The sequence below is a fragment of the Armigeres subalbatus genome, chromosome 2, assembly GCF_024139115.2.
Source record: "Armigeres subalbatus isolate Guangzhou_Male chromosome 2, GZ_Asu_2, whole genome shotgun sequence".
In the NCBI taxonomy this organism is placed as follows: domain Eukaryota; kingdom Metazoa; phylum Arthropoda; class Insecta; order Diptera; family Culicidae; genus Armigeres; species Armigeres subalbatus.
In genome coordinates this window covers 79,583,868-79,604,716 of record NC_085140.1, presented here as the reverse complement: position 1 = coordinate 79,604,716, position 20,849 = coordinate 79,583,868, and the positions used below count along the sequence as shown (strand labels likewise).

The 20,849-nt window shown below is 38.6% G+C and overlaps 2 protein-coding genes across 5 annotated transcripts in view; both read left to right on the top strand.

Moving 5' to 3' along the window:
• LOC134209409 (zwei Ig domain protein zig-8) overlaps window positions 1-20,849 on the top strand; it is a 969,833-nt gene that overhangs the window by 622,051 nt on the left and 326,933 nt on the right. The gene's annotated exons all lie outside the window — the stretch shown is intronic.
• LOC134214959 (uncharacterized) lies at window positions 187-20,102 on the top strand. Its single transcript, XM_062694232.1, has 6 exons — window positions 187-216; window positions 10,317-10,885; window positions 10,949-11,150; window positions 11,211-11,426; window positions 11,606-11,735; window positions 19,912-20,102. Exons 1-6 carry the CDS (start codon window positions 187-189, stop codon window positions 20,100-20,102), a joined length of 1,338 nt encoding a protein of 445 aa, XP_062550216.1.

The following is a 20,849-nucleotide window of genomic DNA, read 5'->3' as shown; positions in this document are numbered from 1 at the left end:
CGAAACACGTAATCAAGTAAATTTATTTATTTATCGAATGACAAAGTACTGGGGCACTTCGGAAATGTGATTTTTTTCAGCTGCAATGCAAATAAATTGAATTATGTTACTCGACGTGAAAATCAAATATAATCGAAATACCAAGCCAGTTGGGTGCCATTTGGTGGAAACATTTTAAATTCAAACATGGCTGCTATAATGGCCAGCCATACTCAAGTTCGTGTTTTCGACTCAATTTACCTTCAACGAATGAAGTTGATATTTTTATTTTCCGCTTGCTTCAGGGCCATTACTTCACTGCTGCGATTGGTGCCACTGGAAATGCGAAGTGTATTGCGGCTATAACTATTTTGTTATATTGAATCCTTTACTCTGCACAGTTCCACCCTAACTCACTCTGCAATCTCCGAAAAGCCACACAACCAACTAACCAACCGTCATGCCGCTGACTGTATCAAATTTATTTCCTATTATTCGCCCATTTTCCTTCCGTTAGTTCTGCGCACGGGCCTTTTTCCGTTTCTTTGCCGCCGGCATCGTTCCCTGAACCCGATTAAATGAACTTTTCAATTTTTGCAATTAACCTAGATTTCACTTCCCATCGCCATCCGATTGTGCCGGAGACGAGTCACAGCGTCACACCGCCGATTCTCTCTTTGGTTACGTTGTCAAAAAAATAAAGCCGCTGACGATTTTCCTCCCGCAGGGTTCGGGTCCGGGGTACTTATTGCTTGGGGTTGGAACATTTTATACAGCCTCTTGTGCCCAACTCAGATTCTCGACCACAACGGATGCGACTGTGTTACTCATCCACCACGGTTCAAAGTTTAAATTATGCTTCCACTTTTTATTTCTCCCCACAAGTGGTTAGGACTTTTCCATCCCATGTCACGAACTCAATAGCGAGCGAATGGCGCTTCATATTCCACCTGTGGTTTTGCAGCACGGCGAGATTTATGGGAGCGACGTTAGACCAACGCAGATTTTCATGGACGAAAATATACATCGCCTAGAAGGCTTGTGACTTGTGCAGAAAAGGATATAAATCTCTAGAAAAAATCCTCTGCAAAACACTAATAAGATGCACATTAAGGTGGTACTTAGACAGAATTCGAACTGAAATTTTTAGGACTTTCTTCAGCATTTTTCGGTGTAAGGCTCCTTACATGTTATGTATTTTACATTTGTGGAACAGCCTAATATACTTTTTCAAGCTTCTTCCAAACGTCCAAACTCGTGATTTTTGCAAAACAAGTCATGTTCTTTATTTTTCTCCTGTAACGAGTGCTAATCTCCTGCAAAAAATAAATTTTCAAAATGATTCCTAAAGCTTTGAATTTATGAAATTAAGAAACTGGAAACAACGCAAATGAAAGTACATAGCAGAGCATTAGTGATTAATCATAGATTTAATCATGATTAATGAATAATGGGTTATTTAATCATTATTCATTAATCATAGTCATACAAAAAATATGATTTAATCATTAATCGCTAATCGTTAATCATGTAATTTTAAATTCAATCAATAATCACTAATCATATTCATAATTGTTTTGAGTTTATTCATTAATCATCAATTTTAATCATTGCATACATCGCTTTTATTCATTATTCTTCAATCATAATAATATAATTTTATACCCTTCAATAACCCAATTTGGAAGAAAGGCTACTTGACTATTGATCACTATGCAAATCATTTAATTTGATTATTCATAATCATTATTCATTAATCATATCGATCGTTAATCATTAATCATACACATATTCTGTCAACATTTAATCACGATCGATAATCGTTAATCATACTTCAAACGTTTTATTCATTAACATAATCGTTAATCATTGTGAAAAATTATTTTAATCGTTAATCATAATCATTAATCATTATCAAAAATGAAAAAAATCATTAATCATAATCTTAAATCATAGAGTTAAAAGATTTAATCATAACCAATTTCATCATTCTTTGGAAGCTTTATTCATTAACGCTCTGGTACATAGTCAAAACAATTTACGGGGAGTTCACTTTGTATTGTCCTACATGTAGCGAAACAAAAAAAAACGTGTCCCATTAACGTGGATTGATTCAAGTTCCTTTTTTTAACCGCCACACCTGACACGGCTGACGAAGCGATTACATGCGAAAATTTTCAATTACGGTCATATTAGTGAAGATAATTGCGCTCAGGTAATCTGAAGGTACATTTTTTCAGCGGGACGGGCAAGTCATTAAAAAGTTGAATTTGACGTCAAAAAGTGATAATGGGAACAGCTAGATCGGTCTGAATAAATGAAAAACTATACTAAGTAACAAAGCTCGCCTCAATAAAGGGTAAAATGAACAGAATGGCTTTATTTTAGTTTAACAACGGATTTATTGAAGCAATCATCAAATGCATATCGATCGTTATTATAACCAGGAAAGTTCAAGGGTATGTCCGCGAAAAATTATTCGGAATTCACACGGGTTTTTCCGATTTTTTATTGTTTAGGTAATATGAATTAGAAGTTTTCAGAAACAGAAAGGGCGTCCGTTAAATTGCATCGCTTCCAAAGGACGGTAAAATTTTGGATTAGTTGACCTCAGCGTGTATTATTTGCACTGCGTGAGTTTCATTGTAACATTTTTCAAAAATACAGTCGAAGGAATAGCAGATACACCAGAACACTGTGCACACTCACCTCTTATGAAAAGATGTTAATTAGTAATCCAATTTTGTGCCAATTACAAAAACACCAAAGTTGAGGCTGATCGAAAGATAGGGTTACGGATGATTCTCCTGGCAGGGATCCATTTTCACAGGCACATGATCAAAACATAAATATAAAAACAAACAAACATGGGTATCTGGTTGGCTGCAGTGTCGATACACCAATGTCTGACGTATTGCAAAGCTCCATAATCGTCGGCCTTGGGCAATGTTCCTCATGTTTTCCCGTTTAAGGTCCCCGTAATCGATTCCATCATGTGCAGCTTAATTCGCCGTTTTCAATCCGGTCTCTGCTGAATATTGCTATGACTATTCTTTCTTCCGACATTCGCACTAGGTGACCAGCCTACCAAAGTCCGTCGTTTTTATACGATTTACAATACTTTCTTTTTTGTACACTTGATGCGGCTCGTGATTCATGTGTCTGCACCGAGTATCGCTCGCAGCACTTTTCGTTGAAAAACCCCAATGCTTTCTGATCCGCCTCCTTTAACTCCCACGCTTTATGACAATTTTGAGCAAATTTTGTTTACAGGGGCAGCAGGGACTATGGATGTATTGCGATTTGCTCCGGTCGAAACAAGCGTGGTCTTCAATAGTTTGCAGTAGCCATCGAGCAAACGAGTGCAGTGCGTGTTTTAGTCGTCGCAAAGTAGTTAAGATATCGAATAAGTCTTTGGGAAAATACGTTAGACACTCGTTGCTTTTCCGTTTTTGTATCATCATGAAAATGACGTCGTCAAAAGAAATAATTAGTCGCTTACCAAGGCGATTTCCAATATATTTCCTTCCCAACTAATATACTATTCCTTTCCAGTGCACTCATGGAGAGGCAGAGGATTCCTCGGTCTCTTGTAGCAATGAGTGTCGAACTAGTATTCCTCCCCTTATCCTAATTGACTATGAGGATAGCTTTCTGGTCCCGAGTAAAACTCTTCAATTGGTGTTTTTTGCTCCCAGAAGTTACTGTAAAAAATCAGCCAGATCCGTAAAGTCTAAGTGGATGCTCAACAAGCATGAAGTTTGTATGACAAAATCGTTTGCGGTTTTCGGGAGCCTCTTCGTTATAATGTAAAGATAGTAAATGTCACTAATGAGCGGGATTGAATGACCACAGCGCCATCTAGAGGTAAAAAAGTGGAAAGTATGCATTTTCCCATACATTTAGTCGATTTTTCTCATATAAACTTCATGCTCGTTGAGCATCCACTTAGACTTGACGGATCTGGCTGAAATTTTTACAATAGCTTCTGGGAGCAAAAAACTTTATTTTCAGGGGGTATACGTCTCGAAAAAATGGTTTTGAATTTTTTCATATAAGAGTGGTCCACCTTAGGCAGCAGGGACTATGTTCAAGGGCTTGACGATCGCATTCCATGCCAATTCTGTGTCAAAAGGCTGAAGGTCAAAGGTAGAAGGATAAAAGTTCGAAAGGACAAAAGGTCGAAAAGACGAAAAACCGAAAGGTTGAAATTGTAAGGACAAAAGGTCGAAATGACAAAATGTAGACCTTGTAAATGTTGAAGGAAATGATGGTCGAAAAAACTGGGACAAAAGGTTGTGGGAAAGAAAGGCTGAGAAAAATAACTGGATCAAAAGAACGAAAGGACAAACGCTGCCTTTTTTCAGCCATTTCATTTATTTGGTAGGCTCAGTCGTGTGTGACAATTTGCGGAGCCGCTTTTCTTAAGTATGAAATCTTTATAATTAGTATCATCTTATCATGAACAGTTAGTAGGGAAGGGACATGGACCATAATACTCGTGGTGACGCAAGATTATAATTTGCTTAAGTCAGGATGGACGGGGTAGGGATTTGGGTTTAGATTATTCCAGCTGCTCATCCGGGCGTTTGCGTAGGAAACGGTTTTGCATGACGTCGTGCTCGGACATTAGACATTGATATCAGCCGAGCAAAGAAAGGCATAGATGGACTGCATATAATCCACATCACGATCTCCCAAAACCCCTCTTATCCAGACAAACGCTGCCTTATATTTAGAGTTTATTTAATTCTATAATACCCAAATTTCTGTTTTCGCTCAAAATCACTATTTTGTTTTCTAAAATTTTAAATTCGCGATTTCATCAATTTCACTTTTTTCACTAGCACTGAAGTTTATTATTGATCGCCATCAAAAACGTTTTGAACTGTACTAAACTGAACTGAACAATCAAAATTATTTCGAAGGCGGCCTTGGCCGTTAGAGGGTTAACTATTTTGACATCATTAAATGAAGCTATAATCAGGGTCTGTTCACAAATTACGTAACGCAGAGTTTAGAAAATCCAAACCTCTCCCTTCTTTGCAGCGTAACGTTATTTGTGGATTGTTCCTAATAGTAAAACCAAATTTCTTTTATTCGTTCATATGAATTTCAAAACAAATTTTACTCAAAATAAATTTCACTTTACTGCATCGTATTTTGAGCACATTAAACTAAAATTGTTATCACTAGAAGATAGCATGTTATGTCAAAAATGATATAATTGCAGTGATAATTTTGATGAGAATTGATGAAGAACTAGTTTCAGCAATTAAAATTTAAGTAAATAATGTCTAGCGACACTTTGATGGAAATATTGATTTGACAATATACATACATCTGAAGAATACCCTTATGATTGAACAAACGGAAAATTCAAGAATGGAATATGAACTATTGCATCATGACGTCATATGACATCATATGAGGGCATTTTTTACCCGTATTCAAAAGGCGAGTGAAGTTTCATGAGGGCAATGTTTACATTTTTTATACATGGAGTTTTTGGCTCGTGCATTTGAAATTTCGCAGCCCCTACCGAAAAATAGAGGGGGCGATTTAAAATAAAGTTGTGACAGAACGTTCTATGCTAAGACAATGTAACAATAAAACGGGACTTAGTTAAATCCTTGATAAAGGTACGAAACGTCGGATAAAACGTAAAACCCGTTTTGGAGCATTTAGTGTTTATGTTCACAATGGAGAGAACTAAGACCAGAGTTCGTGTAGGATAATAGTAGTTAGAAGCTGTTATACTCGATCACAGCACTTATTAACCGATCTTTGCTGCCAAATCTCGTCAAAGTTCTACTGAACGAACTACAAAAAACATGTTTGATATGTAAGCCAAGATCTCTTCCGGTGCCTCTATAGAATTCTGAAACATGATAATTCAAGATATGGAACTTTGGCGTGAATAGAAGTTACGGCTTTTTCAGCTGCTAGCAAAGCCATCAATTGCTTCTTCAAAACCATGTACGAGTTTCAAAGACCTGTATCCTGCGTTCACGTTTTTGAAATCATTCAACCTGATGATTGAAATATTAATTGGAAAATTGTTAATGTTTAAACAGAGTAACTTACCGTGACGTAATCTAAAAGATCTGAATTCTAGTGAACCCTATGCAATTTGTTGATGCCTCATCTGCATTTGGGTCACCCACAAATTTACTCAACATGGCGCTTCTCGAGAAACTTGAAAATCGTATTAACAATTCCGAGCTAGAACATTTTTTTTTCTTAATTAAAGTACTTTTAAAAGTTCAAAAATTCAACATTTTATCTTCGTTGTTACCAAAAACCAAAAGAATATGCACACAGCTTGTTAAATTCTCTCTTTCTCTTGTGCATTTTCTCTTAATGTTTTCTTTGGTTCTTGCCAAGCTCACTCTTGAAAATCATACTTTTCTACGGGCTTTTGTGCAAGTGTAATCATTACCAGCCCGATGATCCTTTTGCGAGGAAATCTCAAAATTTGATAAAGCTCCGCCAATTCAATTGTTACGGCATCTTACGTAATGCTAAACAACTACACTACTTTGAACAAATCTTTAAGCTGATGGTTTTTTTCTACTAATTTCTTCCGTGCTCCAAGTTTGATCTTAACTTCTGATGCTAAAATACTATAATGTGAATACTATAATGAAAAAATAAAAATATAATTAAAATATAATACAAACTTTAATCTGAATAGAATACTAATTTCCCAAGACAAACAAAGAATCAGCAGCCTGCTCGTGAATTCATGAATGGTTCTGAAGTATCCATACAAAATCCATACAAAAAACATACCTAAGTCAGTTTGGTGAGTTTAATCAGTTGTAAAAGTCTATAATTGTCATAAAGGCAGCAAATGCAAACTGCGGTTGAAAACAACTTGGACCACTTTTTGGACGGCTTTGAAGGTAGGGGGAATGACGGCTTTGGCAGGTTTTGTTCTATTATTGGCAGGGGTTTTTTATGACTGACTAGGCTCAAATTTGGCCTAAACATTCTTTGCATATCAAAGAATATTGTGGCTAAATTTCATAAAATTTGGTCGACAAAAACCCCCCTGCCAATAATAGAACAAAACCTGCCAAAGCTGTCTTTCCCCCTATATTAAGAATATTATTGAATTAAAATATAGATTCTTTTGAATTTCTTAATAAAAAACTTCAAACCAAGATTTCTCAAGATTCCTCCTAGAGATGTTTGTTTTTAAATTGGTCCAAAGGTGCAGAATTACCACAGGAATCGAGCCCTGTACTTGGTTTTGATAGAAATTTTTATTTTATAATAACGGTCTACCGGCGCACCGTGACGGCTGCACACTCCACGCATCTATGAGACATCTATACCCTGAAAGAGACGCCGGCGCGTGCAACGCGAGACGACGACAAAGTAGCGTTAGAGCTCGAATCCAAAGCTTCAAGCACGACCAACCGAATGCACGAGATTTTGGCAATCGTACCTGAATTCGAATCTCCATTCAATTAAGTCATTACGCGGGATTTCCAAACAAGGGCGCAGAAGATCTGATCGGTTATTTTTGCTCAATTGCTATAGCATTTAAAATCGTACAGCTCGTACAAACACGTGACATACATGACACAGGGCATTAGGTTTATTTAAATTTTCTTACCGTTGTCCTATGGATAATATTAAGGCTTTGTAGCCGAGCGGTTAGCGACGTCAATCGTCTAGACGCATGGGCTATGGAGCGTGGGTTCGATTCCCGCCCCGGTAAGGAGGAAACTTTTCGTTATCGAAAAATTCTTCACCGATCCACTGAGTGTTATGTGTCCTGTCCGTTGTCTAGGTGTTAAGTATTCAGTCTGTACGACCTCTGATCGAAGACGGTGTTCCTGTCTTTTTATAAATAAACAACTCGAAAAGTTTTGTTATTGGATTCCGTCAGGAGTGACCTTAATTGATGAATCATCCAGGGTATTTTTTTTTGACAAATTTGTTTGATATGAATTTGTTTGATTGCCTTAAGACGTCGGGATTCAAGTGATCTTTCGCTTCTGAATATAAGCTGTTTCTGGATATAAGCTGAAGTATTATTGGTTTATACTCTCCTGCTCGGGTAATAAACTTAAACAGCTTAAGCAATCAAGCAAAAATCTGTTTATGCCTTCGTGGGAAAAATATCATTTTCAAATGCGCCTATTGTTCGGAATAATTTTAGGAAATTGTCATAGGAAATAAGTTATTGAAATTGTAAATAGTTTCCACTTATTGTATATAGGCGTAGGAATAAGGATATTTTAAGAGTAACTTACTATGATTTCACTATAGCAATCCTCAGACCAATGCTGTGTACTTTGCATATAGCCTAACCTGAATTTCGAGTCGTACCTATTTTTTCACAATTTATTTAGTTTTAAATAAAAATCTTTCCTTGTCATAAAACGAGTTAATACAATCCCATTGAATTCCACCACTTAATTGTATCTTGACAGATACGTATTTCGACCTCAACAGTAAGGCCGTCTTCAGTGTCTCGTACTTGACTCGACAAATACGAGACACTGAAGACGGGCTTACTGTTGAGGTCGAAATACGTATCTGTCAAGATACAATTAAGTGGTGGAATTCAATGGGATTGTATTAACTCGTCTTATGACATGTGAAGACATTCCACTAAAAAGCTCAAAATAATTTTCTTATAGAAATCTTTATCAAATTCAATGCAACTTACTTGTATAGTAACGAATATAATAAATTCTTAATAAAGTAGTATTAAATATCGGATATAATGTAACTTTTCGACGTATTTTAATTTTGCGACACACTTCCACGTTCCTTGAATGCCTATCTATGCTTTGTTCTGCTTTGGGTCTGCAAATATATCTTGCCTCTTCATTGTTTGGAGTTACCAATTTCGCAGTCTCCCGAACCAACGTCAAACACTTCTGCAGGGATGTTGTGGTCAGCCCTGTGGTGTTGATCGGAACACCTATCTTCCGTAACATTTTTTTCATTGACAATATCTACGGAAATTTCATTGGCTAAAATAAAGCGGTCAAGAATCACTTTCCCTCCGCAAAGTACATTTATCCGTTACAGCAGTTTCCTACCTTTATCAATTAGCTTAACTGGAGATTAAATGAAATATGAATCTCTTTTTAGCGCAATAACTTTATGGTTGCTGATCGCTTTAATCCCTAATCCCTCAGGAAAGCATCTGCTTTTTTCTCATCTGAGGATGCCATCAATATGACAAGGTAGGTAAAAGTTTGCCACTTAATAGTTCCACCTTCTACACCCTTCCACTTTCGCTGTGATTGTACCCTCCTGGTTGTGCCTCACGTGGATCCATATGGGAGGATACAATTAATTAACAAAGTTGATAATATAGACAGGCTCATTTTTTCGATACTGATTTTAAAACTGATCAGGGGAATAGGCAGTTTGTACCACGCTTATGGTGGATCCAGATACAGATTATCTTGATGCCATGCCATATTCTGATTGCACCTTGAACAGCAAAATTTTAAAGTACAGCACCATTCACCATCCATTTACGATCAAAAATTAATTGCACAATTCGTCTACCATCCAAATATACTCGATTTCAAACCATTAAACGGCGCTGCACATACTAATTTATCAGTTTCGCCGGAAAACCATGCTCGGACATCGTTTGCCAAAGCCCATTTAAGTTCACTGAATCGTACATTTCTTTGAAATCAATGTACAGAAGCGGTGAGTTTTACTGGCCTTATATTCCCAAGTTTCTACTATAATGAGATAGTTGTGAAGCAGAAAGTCGTAAATTAAAACGATTGAGATCGATGATTAAGATTCGTGAATGGTTTCATCAACACAAGTTGAGTGTAGAAACAATTATGGAAGACTTTAACCGCAGTTGGATTGTTTTTTTTCTGGCCTTGAATGGATCAGTCTGACGCGCAACATCAACGCTCATTCTCCAATTCAAGATTTATATAATGTACTTCACAATAAATAATTTACCTCCTACTTTAGTCATGGCATTTATCGAACGAAAGTTTCGCTTGAACACTACAGCTTGGGACAGCGAAGCAAAATGTTCCAATTTTTTCGATTGGCCTGGAATCATACCCGCGAATGGTGCCCAAATACGCTTAATAAAATACGCCAATTTTGTTCGCACATAGAATTCAGTAGTGATTGCTTCTGGTGGCTAGACGCAATATCATTACTTGGAGGTGAAAACCACAAACTAATCCTACCAACAAATATTTTATTTGTTTCATTTTTATTTAGGCATCAATACACCATCATCAAAATGGCCAACAGGGCTCTACATTCGCCATTTCCTCAATTGTTTGTTCATCTTTAATGGGCTTGTGTTTTTTCTCCAGCTGAAAGATTCCCTCCAAAACCAAACGGAAAACTTGTCTTTGGTTGTGTGGAGTGTTGCAAAAATATCGGGTTGGATCGCTGCAGTTCTTAAAATGTTGTTGATCGCACTCCTCCGGGAGCCCATTGAAGCTATTCGAAAATTCATCAAAAGTAATGGCGTCAACTCAGGTGATGATCAATATGATGAAATTGAAACAAGGAGCTTCAATCAGTACGCAATCACAATGATAAAAATTATAATCTGCATTACATTGGTGCAATTTGTATTTATGTCGGTGCCAAACTCGGCGGCGAATGTGGCATTTGCACTTCCCCCCGAATTGTCAGGAACTGGACGACTTGTTTCCAACGTTCTGCGTTGGTTAACCGTGCCTTCTATACCATTGGCAATGAATGTCAGGGTTCTCTCAAATTCAATTACTGTAGGTGTTCTTTTGCTCGGTATGCGAGCCAAGCTCAGAATGTTAGCTCACCGTTATGAACAAATGTTAAACCTCCCTTCTATGAATGCGGATTATTATCTTCAGCAAGTTAAGGCTACCCAGGACCAGCAACGAAAATACTGGAGGTATATGGGATCTATGCAAATTATGTAAGTAGGAAGAATACAACTGAGATATTGATATTTTAGATTGCTGATCGTTCTTAAGAGATTGGTTGGAAAAACATTCGCTCTGGCACATTATTTCGCAATTTTCAGCATTGGATTGTTTGTTTACACTGCCAAGATCTCCGGAATTAATATATTCTCAATATCTATAGCAATACCACCCTCACTGTTGCTGCTGGAATACTATTTTTTGTGTCGGTTGGTTGATACCTATCAGGACGAGGCAAGTACATAGGGATGGAAACATGATTCATTAAGTACTGTTTTGTTGTGTGATCCGCAGGCTGCATCCATTGGCGATTTGATTTTCGAACTTTGCATCAAAATACCTTACAGCCGAGATAACCACTCCGAATACGTGCAAACAAGAACAGCATTGATGATCACCTGGATGAACACCCAACATGGGGTATCTATGGACTGCTTCGGATTGTTTGAAATTTCAACAATTGCGTTTGTTGAATTGGTTAACACTATTTATTCGGTTGTCGCTTTTCTGGTTAGTTTCTGCTGAGTTATGGTAATTCGGAATTTGTTACATTTGGTGCTAAGTTTAGATTAGTTTATTAAAACTAAGAAAGTAATTATTAGTCCTGATGGTAAAAATATATAGCGTTCGATCTCTAAAGTTCAATGAATGGTAATTAATATTAAATGAATATTTTTTTTTTTTATCAGATGCAGAACTTTATTTTATTCAGTAAAGTGCGTACGCAGTACAGTGGCGGTATCCGACTACTTCAGCCGCTCCAAGTAGTACTGAGGCGGATACCGCTATCCAACGTGGCTGACAACGTACAGACAGTTTGTATGCGCCACGATAGCCCTTAACGTCGATAAGGTCGATAATGACTTCACCACATTTGAGAAGTCTCAAATGAACTCGCGGGCGAACAGGTAGTCGATGGCAGCGGTTGTTTAGAGCAGCAAAGTGTTGAGTCTGACTGAATCTTTCGATCCGCGATGCCACCAAGAAGTTATCCACCATCAAAAGCTACCTACAAAAGTGCGAAGAAATTTCCGAGATAAATAAACGATAAACACAATTGAATACGAAACGTTGCGGTCACAGCATTTATATTCGGTTAAATATTCCTTCTTCTTAGCCTGTAAAGTCCAGTACTGTCTTAGAACCAAATTTCAGACACATGCACGCACTGATTCATATTTTGGACACGTTGTTCAGAATTTTGGGTAGCGAATTTCAGAGAAACCAAATGTGTATTACGGAGAAAAAGAAAAATTTGGATAGCTTCGCGGAAATAACGCGCAGAGGGAAATCCCCGCTTAGAACAAATCACACATAGTGTGCGTTGAATGGACATAACAACAAATCTGCTGCTTCAGGGTTCGTATTGCTCACTCAATCTCAGGAGCACAGGATGCTCCCTCACCAAAATTTTCGGTGAGAAATCGCTTTTCGGGAAAGAAAAACAGCCTGGAGAGTGATAACCATTTTTCGCTCACTTCGATTGCCGCAAAACGTTGGTTTGTTCTTTTTCTTTCGTATTCGAGTCTTTTCGTGGCACCATTAATGCAAATGGTAGTAGCTTATGTGGACCAAATAACTTAACGCTTTCATACAGATAGCGTGGTGGTGTGGCTAGAGTAAGCGCATCCCCACATCTATTATTGTTACTATTCTGCGTTCGAATCTCGGCGTGGTCATACGATTTTGTCATTGGTCTGCGATAATTCTCGCGAAAAGTGAGTGAGAGATAAAAGTGATGAAACGAAAAAGGATTTTCATCTAATAGGCAAGATTTTCGTTTATCTTCAAAGGCTAATTCTGGAGAAAGATTGATGGGTGAAAGATAATCCTCAACATAACCAAAGAAAAAAGATCCTCCCTTGGCCCGAAAAACGCTTGCTTTGGTCTCATTGAAACGAAAAGTCGAAACCCTGCCTGCTTGTGAAGTCCAATGGTTTGACATACACAGATATGAAAAAATAAATAATAATCAGTACCTGGCCGAGGAGTCAACTAACCCGAAACGCATTATACATACTTTTCTTTTGAGGTGCCCATGTACGCTGGAGTCGGTTTTTACTTGTGGTATATCGCAGTTAGTATCGGTTGGTTTTACAGGTGACTTGTTGGGCCTGCCACCTCTCGCCGAGTCAGGTCCGGGTTATTGAGTCAAGTCCCACCCGACACCATGACTTGGGCTAGCGTAGTTTAAGCGGCAGACGGTCCCTTAAGTAGAGGTCTACTTGAGGATACACCCAAAACAATTCCGTGTGACATTTTTTCTATTAAGCATTTTGTATCAAATCTCGCATTCAAACCGATCAGAGAATGCCATACTTGTTAATACAGCTCATTGCATTAAGTCGGTTTATTTGGTTTCGATCAATACATCCAAACGAATCTCGTTGGCTTCTCCTAGAACAAGTCTAGAGTGCTTTGAAAATAGGTCGTATGTGCAAAAGAGAGTCTCTCTTTGGATCTATTCTCTTTCGATTATTACTAAACTATACAAAAGTTGACTTAGAATTTCTTGGCAGATATCCAAAGACAATAGCTTTGTCTATCATGCTGAAGTGGAATCGTAGCAAAATGTGCAAAACTAGCCGATTTATTAGCGAAAGAGAGCGTGATCAAAGAGAATCTCTCTTTTGCACATACGACCTATTCTCAAAGCAATCTAGAAGTACAGTTAAACCTCCATGAGTCGATGTTCTATGATTCGATATCGACTCATGGAAGCAAATTATGCCATATTAAAAAATATTTTCTGGGTTACTGTGATGGTCCCTTCAAACAGCTTTCCAAAGATTTGCTATTCCTCATCTCGATATTTCCATGAGTCGATAGTCCCTTCGATATCGACTCATGGAGGTTTGACTGTATATGAATCGTGATCAGCAATATAACTTTAACCCACACAATCTTCCCGATTCCATTTAGCTTGATGACGGAAAAAGAAACAAATATGCATGGTGCTTATTCCACTCGTATCACTCATTGCTCTCCCTACTACCCTTCCACTTGTCACATCCGCATAGTATGAAACGTGGATTATGATTGCCTTTGGTCGCGTCGTTCCGCATCTGGTAAATAGTCCAGATGGTTAGCGCGTCAGTTTAGACATGCTAAGTGCGGGGGGTCCGGGTTCAATACCCGTCTTTGACCGATTTTTTTTGTAAGGTTGCTGAGGTTGTCGAAGTATACAGCATTTCACTCCTCGATGGGGAGTGTAAAATTAGATTCAATGTAGACACTAACACATAACCAGTTCTTATTTTCTCGTGACCGGAAACCTAATGCAAGGGCCTGCCGTTTGCTTAATACAATATGTGCATATGTCGCAAATTATGGCAAATTGTACGCGAAACTAATGCGAGATTGCAATAAAATGTTGCAGTCTCTGGTTGGGTGTACAATGTAGATAGTTGAACAGAGCTCATTTTCAAACCCAATCCCATCCTAAACAATCCCCACAACTTGCAATGACCAGAGAGCGGTTTGTCAAGCACAGAGTTCCTGCTGCCGCGAAAACTCACAAACTTAAAATATAATTGAAATTCCCTTTTCCTATTTGTTAGGCATCGTTTTTTGTTCATTTCGCGTCGAACGATTCAGGACGAAATGTCATAAGTATAAATAAAAACAAAACATTGCAAATTTCACAAAAGCTGCCTTTGATCATTTGCCAGGGAAATATTCACTGGATGCGTTTTGAATTATCCTGCATTCCAAATTTTTCTTGCAATGCGTTATAACTATTGATTCTTCTCGTTTAATATTATATGCTTCTTACAAACTTACGAAGAACAACATGGCTTACTTTGCTCCACTTATTATTAAATTAAATTCAATCAGGCTGTCCGTTGGACGAGCAAGATACATTTAAAAAAAAAAACCCAGATTAATCCACCTAGCGGTGATGGCGCCTTTCTCGCGGAAAAGGGTAATAAATGTAGCCTTTCTGCTTACACCTCGATGATGTACAAGAAAGGCAAAACAGTTACACCGTCTAATGTTATGATAGAAAATTTACACTAGTAGACGACAGATGGCGCTGCCAAAAGTTTCTCGAATTTCCTATGTTCTAATTTTGACTTTCGGACAATTTCATAGTACTATGAAACTCAACGAAGAGCATACTTACGCCTAAATGCGTGCAACACGAGCATCTTTATAGTACGATGAAACTCTTATTGGAAGCATGCCACGGATAAACTTTAAAAATATTCATAGATGCAAGGCATTTTTCATAACACATTATCGTTCTATGTGACTATGTCTCATCACTATTTTTATATTATCTATTTTTTGCAATTTGCAATTATTATGAAATTCAATAGTGATCAACAGCGTTTTAGTCTCTGTCGGATGCAACTTGTTGCAAGAAAATCGATTAAGAGTTTCTATGTGAAAATTTGGCTAATGTTTTTTATGGCATTTTGTGCACACACACACGCACACACATACACACACACACACACGCACACACGGGGACAGACAGACATTTGTTCAGCTCATCGAGCTGAGTCGAATGGTATTTAACACTATGGGTCTCCGGGACTTCTATCAAAAGTTCGAATTTGGAGTGAAATGATAGCCTTTCGGTACAACTTAGTTGTACGAGAGCTTGAGCTTGAGCTTGAGCTTGATTGACTGCTCGTAGTTGCTACTCCATTATGACCAGATCAGCCGTTCTTGCACACGGAACCAACAGATGTTTGCTTGGGACTAGCACACATCTTCAATGTACAAGTACTGGTGATCTCATTTGTTAGGTCATACTGGCGCCTGCCACGTCAGAATGCAAGTCAATGTAGGGAAGGGGGAGGAAATGATGATGCAATCACTCGCCCACTGCAAGCCGAATATACCTCTGCACTTGCCACGAGTTCATGCGGAATTTGTTGGAACTTCTGGGTTAGGTTGGAGAGGCAGAGGTCCGTCTTGGTTAACGAGCTGCCAATGTGATAGATAGGAGAAGGTAACTGATGGAATTTCTAATTGGATGTAGGAAACGAGCTCTATAAGTTCATTTCCAATTCTAGCAGATTACTGTTAGAATACTCAAATTGAAGGTATAGGAATAGTAATGGAAACGGTATGGAAGTCCATTTCCAGTTCTAGCGATTGCTAGAACATGAGAGATAAAGAGAAAGATACAAAGTAGGAGAATGGAACGGACCTGGGATTGAACCCACGACCTCCTGCGTATGAGGCAGAAGCAGTAGCCATATGACTACCAAGCCCGCTGAACTTAGTTGTACGAGAAAGGCAAAACGCCTTAAATTTGAATTTGCACGGTTAACATTTTGACGTAGCACTTACGTCTTTCTTTACTATACTGGGTGTCATTTAGATTTTTGAAAATCTAGAGCGTTACACTGGAAGGGAAGATTTTGAACGCTACTAGCGCCTTTATCTTTCGATGGATTTTTAAGATTTATATATCAATCGACTCGGACACTCTCTACCATTTTGCCTATTTCATTGAAACCTAAGATTATTAACCATAAGCTATTGAAAATTTCAATTCTTGGTAAAGCCAGTAAAAATTTAATATGTAACCAATCACGTGCATTCGTAACACGGACATCAGAATGCGGTATGTCACGGGCATTCGGGTCTACCAGAAGATTTTCTTTGTGTATAAAAGCTGTGCCTGCCTTGTGCGAGTCATTACAATTTGTGACAGCAGCGCGAACTGACTTGCTTTTTGCTCGCGCATTTTTTGTTTCGTTCGTTCGTTCGCTGTGTTTACCCACACAGCATGCAGTCGCCAGCGGTAGAAATGCCAGTGGGTCTGCGAATATGCATTCTTTCATGCGGGCGTGGGCGCATTTTTTTTGTCATTCTGTGCTTGATGATTATTGGATGCAGTGATGTCGGTTGCGATGGATGCAATCGCCCATCGTATCGCTCGGAGTTCACGGCTAGAGGCCGATGATGGCTGAGGCAACGAGGACAGCGGTGGTGGATGGAGAAGAAGAAAATTAGATAGATTTGGTCTGCTCATACACGAAAAGTGATTGGTTTCATTATCCACATGATCCCGGGATGGGTACGAGTCATGTCATATGACTGACCATATGTTAAGTTGTGCTTGGTACTAAACGACACATACATTAAAACATAGTTTTACTATAACAGTTCAGATTCCCCAGCAAAAAAAAATCAACTATACTGATGAAAATAAAAATTTGATTAAAATAATTACTTTCATTTATTTGCAGAAGGCATTAGCAATTAAAGATGCACAATCAGCAATAGTGTTAATATCCATTTTAGATTAGAAAATTTCGCTGTATTACATGTAAATCTTTTAAAAAAGTCCGCAAAAAATAATTTTCAGAAGAATATTTAAATAAACTTTATCTTATTCTTTGTTTTTCATTTGAGCTTGAGCTTGAGCTTGATTGACTGCTCGTAGTTGCTATTCCATTATGACCAGATCAGCTGTTCTTGCACAGGGAACCAACAGATGTTTGCTTGCGACAAGCACACATCTTCAATGTCCAAGTACTGGTGATCTTATTTGTTAGGTCATACTGGCGCCTGCCACGTCAGAATGCAAGTCAATGTAGGGAAGGGGGAGGAAATGATGATGCAATCACTCGCCCACTGCAAGCCGAATATACCTCTGCACTTGCCACGAGTTCATGCGGAATTTGTTGGAATTTTTGGGTTAGGTTCGAGAGGCAGAGGTCCGTCTTGGTTAACGAGCTGCCAATGTGATAGATAGGAGAAAGCAAATGATGGTATTTCTAATTGGCTGTAGGAAACGAGCTCTATAGTTCATTTCCAATTCTAGCAGATTACTGTTAGAATACTCAAGTTGAAGGTATAGGTATAGTATAGTAATGGAAACGGTATGGAATCCATTTCCAGTTCTAGCGATTGCTAGAACATGAGAAATATAGAGAAAGATACAAAGTAGGAGAATGGAACGGACCTGGGATTGAACCCACGACCTCCTGCGTATGAGGCAGAAGCAGTAGCCATATGACTACCAATCCCGCTATCTTATTCTTTGTTTTTCATTTTCTGAGAAATTGTATTATTAAATTTGATGTAGACTCGGAGTTTGGAATCAGAACATAAAATAATGTTTTGTTGATGTATTAGCAGTGCCTCCTATATTTTAATAGGGTTACTGCTCTTTTTGTTGGGATTTTTTCAGCAGTAAGCAACCCTAGTAACATTTTGGTTTCATGCTGGTTTTATAACACTTTTGAAGAGCAAGTTATGGTCTTCAAGAGTGTTATAAAACTTAAAATGTTACTTGGGAAGCATTTTAGCAAAAAGAAGCAACGAAATTGGTGCTGTATTTCTTTGTTTGGAAAACGGGATAATTCCTCCAAAATAGCACATTTTGCCCAAAATTTTATAAATAGAATTTTTAAACTTCAAATACTATCATCAATAAGAAATCTATAAATGCCCTACATTTGCTGGAGTAATTAAGGGCTTAAAAGTTAGAAACAATTTAATTCTAATTATGTATTTAATTATTAGTTCTATTTCCAGAAGTTTTGAATAAACAAATTGCTCATAATTCATGGAAGTTGTCGTTTCCAATATCAATACTATATTCAAACTCCAAAAATCCAAAAGTTAGAAGTTAAATGTAAATACGCTACGTTTATACAAGTCCTACGTCTACTCGCGGTTATGCTGAAATCATTACTCATTGCTCGTTTTTTTTTTTCTAAAAAATTAAGCATTTGTTCGTTTGTAAAAGATGGTCAAAATTCCGGGTTTGCGGAAACCGCTCTCAATAAATAACAAACAACGATAAAAGAGAGGCAAAACCCTCTTCGAATCACAGCAAGCCATGAAAACAAAACTATCGCACTTGTATACAAGTTGAAAAAAACTGATTCGGATAGGCGGCTCCCACCGAAGGGGTTTGTTAAAACGCGTTGTTCTCGCTCATTTCATGTTCACTCTAATTTTCACCTACTCAGTGACTGAGTAAAATTGTATTGCCATCTCTTTTCTTCCCACGGAAATTTTACTCAGTTTCCGTCAAAAGCAGGATTACTCATAGTTTTGAGTTATCCTGCTTTTGACGGAAAATGAGTAAAATTTCCGTGGGATAGAAAGAGAGAGCAATACAATTTTACTCAGTCACTGAGTAAGTGAAAGTTAGCTTGTTGAGGATCATATTTTTTTCGCAAAGCTGTGTTGAAGTTGAAATGCATCACCAGAACCGGTACCCCTGCAATTGGGGCTTATGAAAAGAAATTTATCATGGGTTGTAGCCCCCCGAATCAGTTCATTATCGTAACAGCTACCAAAAAACGTCTCTCACGGTATGCTACCTATCGAGAGTGTATACAGACATGATAAGTGAGAGATTTTCTCATTCTCCTTTGGATTCAAACTCTGTCAAAATATGATTACTATCGTATATAACACATAAATATGGAATATTTACGACTGTTTTCAAAAGAAGTCATTTATATTTACAACAGGAGACATAAAAAAAATTTAACATTATTGACATCCAAAAGTGAATATATAAAAAGACACTCTTGGAAATCAAATGAACTAATCCCGAGTAACACACTTGTCATAGACGAGTGATTTATGTATGACTAAACCAAGTCATATAGGAGTAACTGCAACCAAAACGGTTGGAATTGTGTTACTAGGGATAAGTTCTTGTGCATCTTCAACATTTGCCTTCAACAATTGTTCAATTCCAGGTCATCCAGGAATTCCCTGGATTTTGGGCTCTGAGGTCTGTACGCGTAATCAAAGGGCTGTTATCTCTTTTTTAAATGGTTCATGCCCTTTCCAATCCATGGAATCAAATTGGATACGTCCTTCATAACTGAAATTATGTGAGAATCGGGTGTGGCCGGTGCGGAGGCGGGAGATTACTTGCTGGTCCTTGAGACTGGACATGTCGTTTCAGAGTGTCGTGGATCTCTTGACTTTCCGCAATTGTGTGGTTTTGGAAGCAGCCCATTGGTTTTCTCAATCCTACCTGACGATCTTTTTGATCCAGGCTTTAACCGAGGGAACCGATGTTGTGAAACGCTGGCCTTGGTGGCCAGCTCCAGCCAGAATCTCCGCAGTGGGATTCCAGACGAAGATTGTCGATTGTTGATCACTAGCGAGGATAGCCGGGATCCATGGATGTTTCGGGTGGTCACTTTGTGGCGCAGCGATGGCACCAGCGGAATCAGTCAGAACTAGGACTGGTTTGTCGGAGGGTACAGTAGCGAAAATCAACAGAGCTGCGGTTTCCGCCGAGAAGACGCTGCATTGTGCAGGAAGGCTGTTCGAGACCGTTGGGTTGCTCCTAATAACGCCTGAGTCGACTACTTCTCTCGAAAGGGAACCGTCACCGTGTTGTTGTACGTACGATTTCCTGCCATGATGCGTCTCCGAATTTCTCTGCTGGTATTGTTATCGGCAGTCGCCAGTGAGCCCAAGTACACGAATTCTTCAACCACCTCAATTTCGTCACCACCGATAGAAACTCGTGGTGGGTGGCTTACATTGACCTCTCTTGAGTCTCTTCCTATCACGTACTTCGTCTTCGACGTGTTGATGACTAGTCCAGTCCATTTAGCTTCGCTTTTCAGTCTGATGTAGACTTCCTCCATCCTCTCAAAGTTACGTGCCATGATAACAAAGTCGTCGGCGAAATCAAACAACTGGACGGACTTCGTGAAAATTGGACCACCCGTGTCAATCCTTGCCCTTCGTATTACTCCCTCCAAAGCGATGTTGAATAGCAGACATGGAAGACCATCACCTTGCCGTAACCCTCGAACCCTTCGAAACGCGCACGAAGGGACTCGAGAATGCCCCTGAAACTCATACTATGAACATCACCCGAACCATCGTCGCCTTGATCAATGTTTATCCGGAAATCCGTTTTCGTGCATTAGCTATTATAGCTGGTCCCGATCACTTGTATCATATGCGGCCTTGAAG

Coding starts and splice junctions, on each gene's coding strand:
- LOC134214959 (XM_062694232.1), top strand. CDS start 187: ATGGCTGCTATAATGGCCAGCCATACTCAA. Junction 217..10,316: donor TAATGGCCAGCCATACTCAA/GTTCGTGTTTTC, acceptor TTTTTTCTCCAG/CTGAAAGATTCCCTCCAAAA. Junction 11,151..11,210: donor TTGATACCTATCAGGACGAG/GCAAGTACATAG, acceptor TGTGATCCGCAG/GCTGCATCCATTGGCGATTT.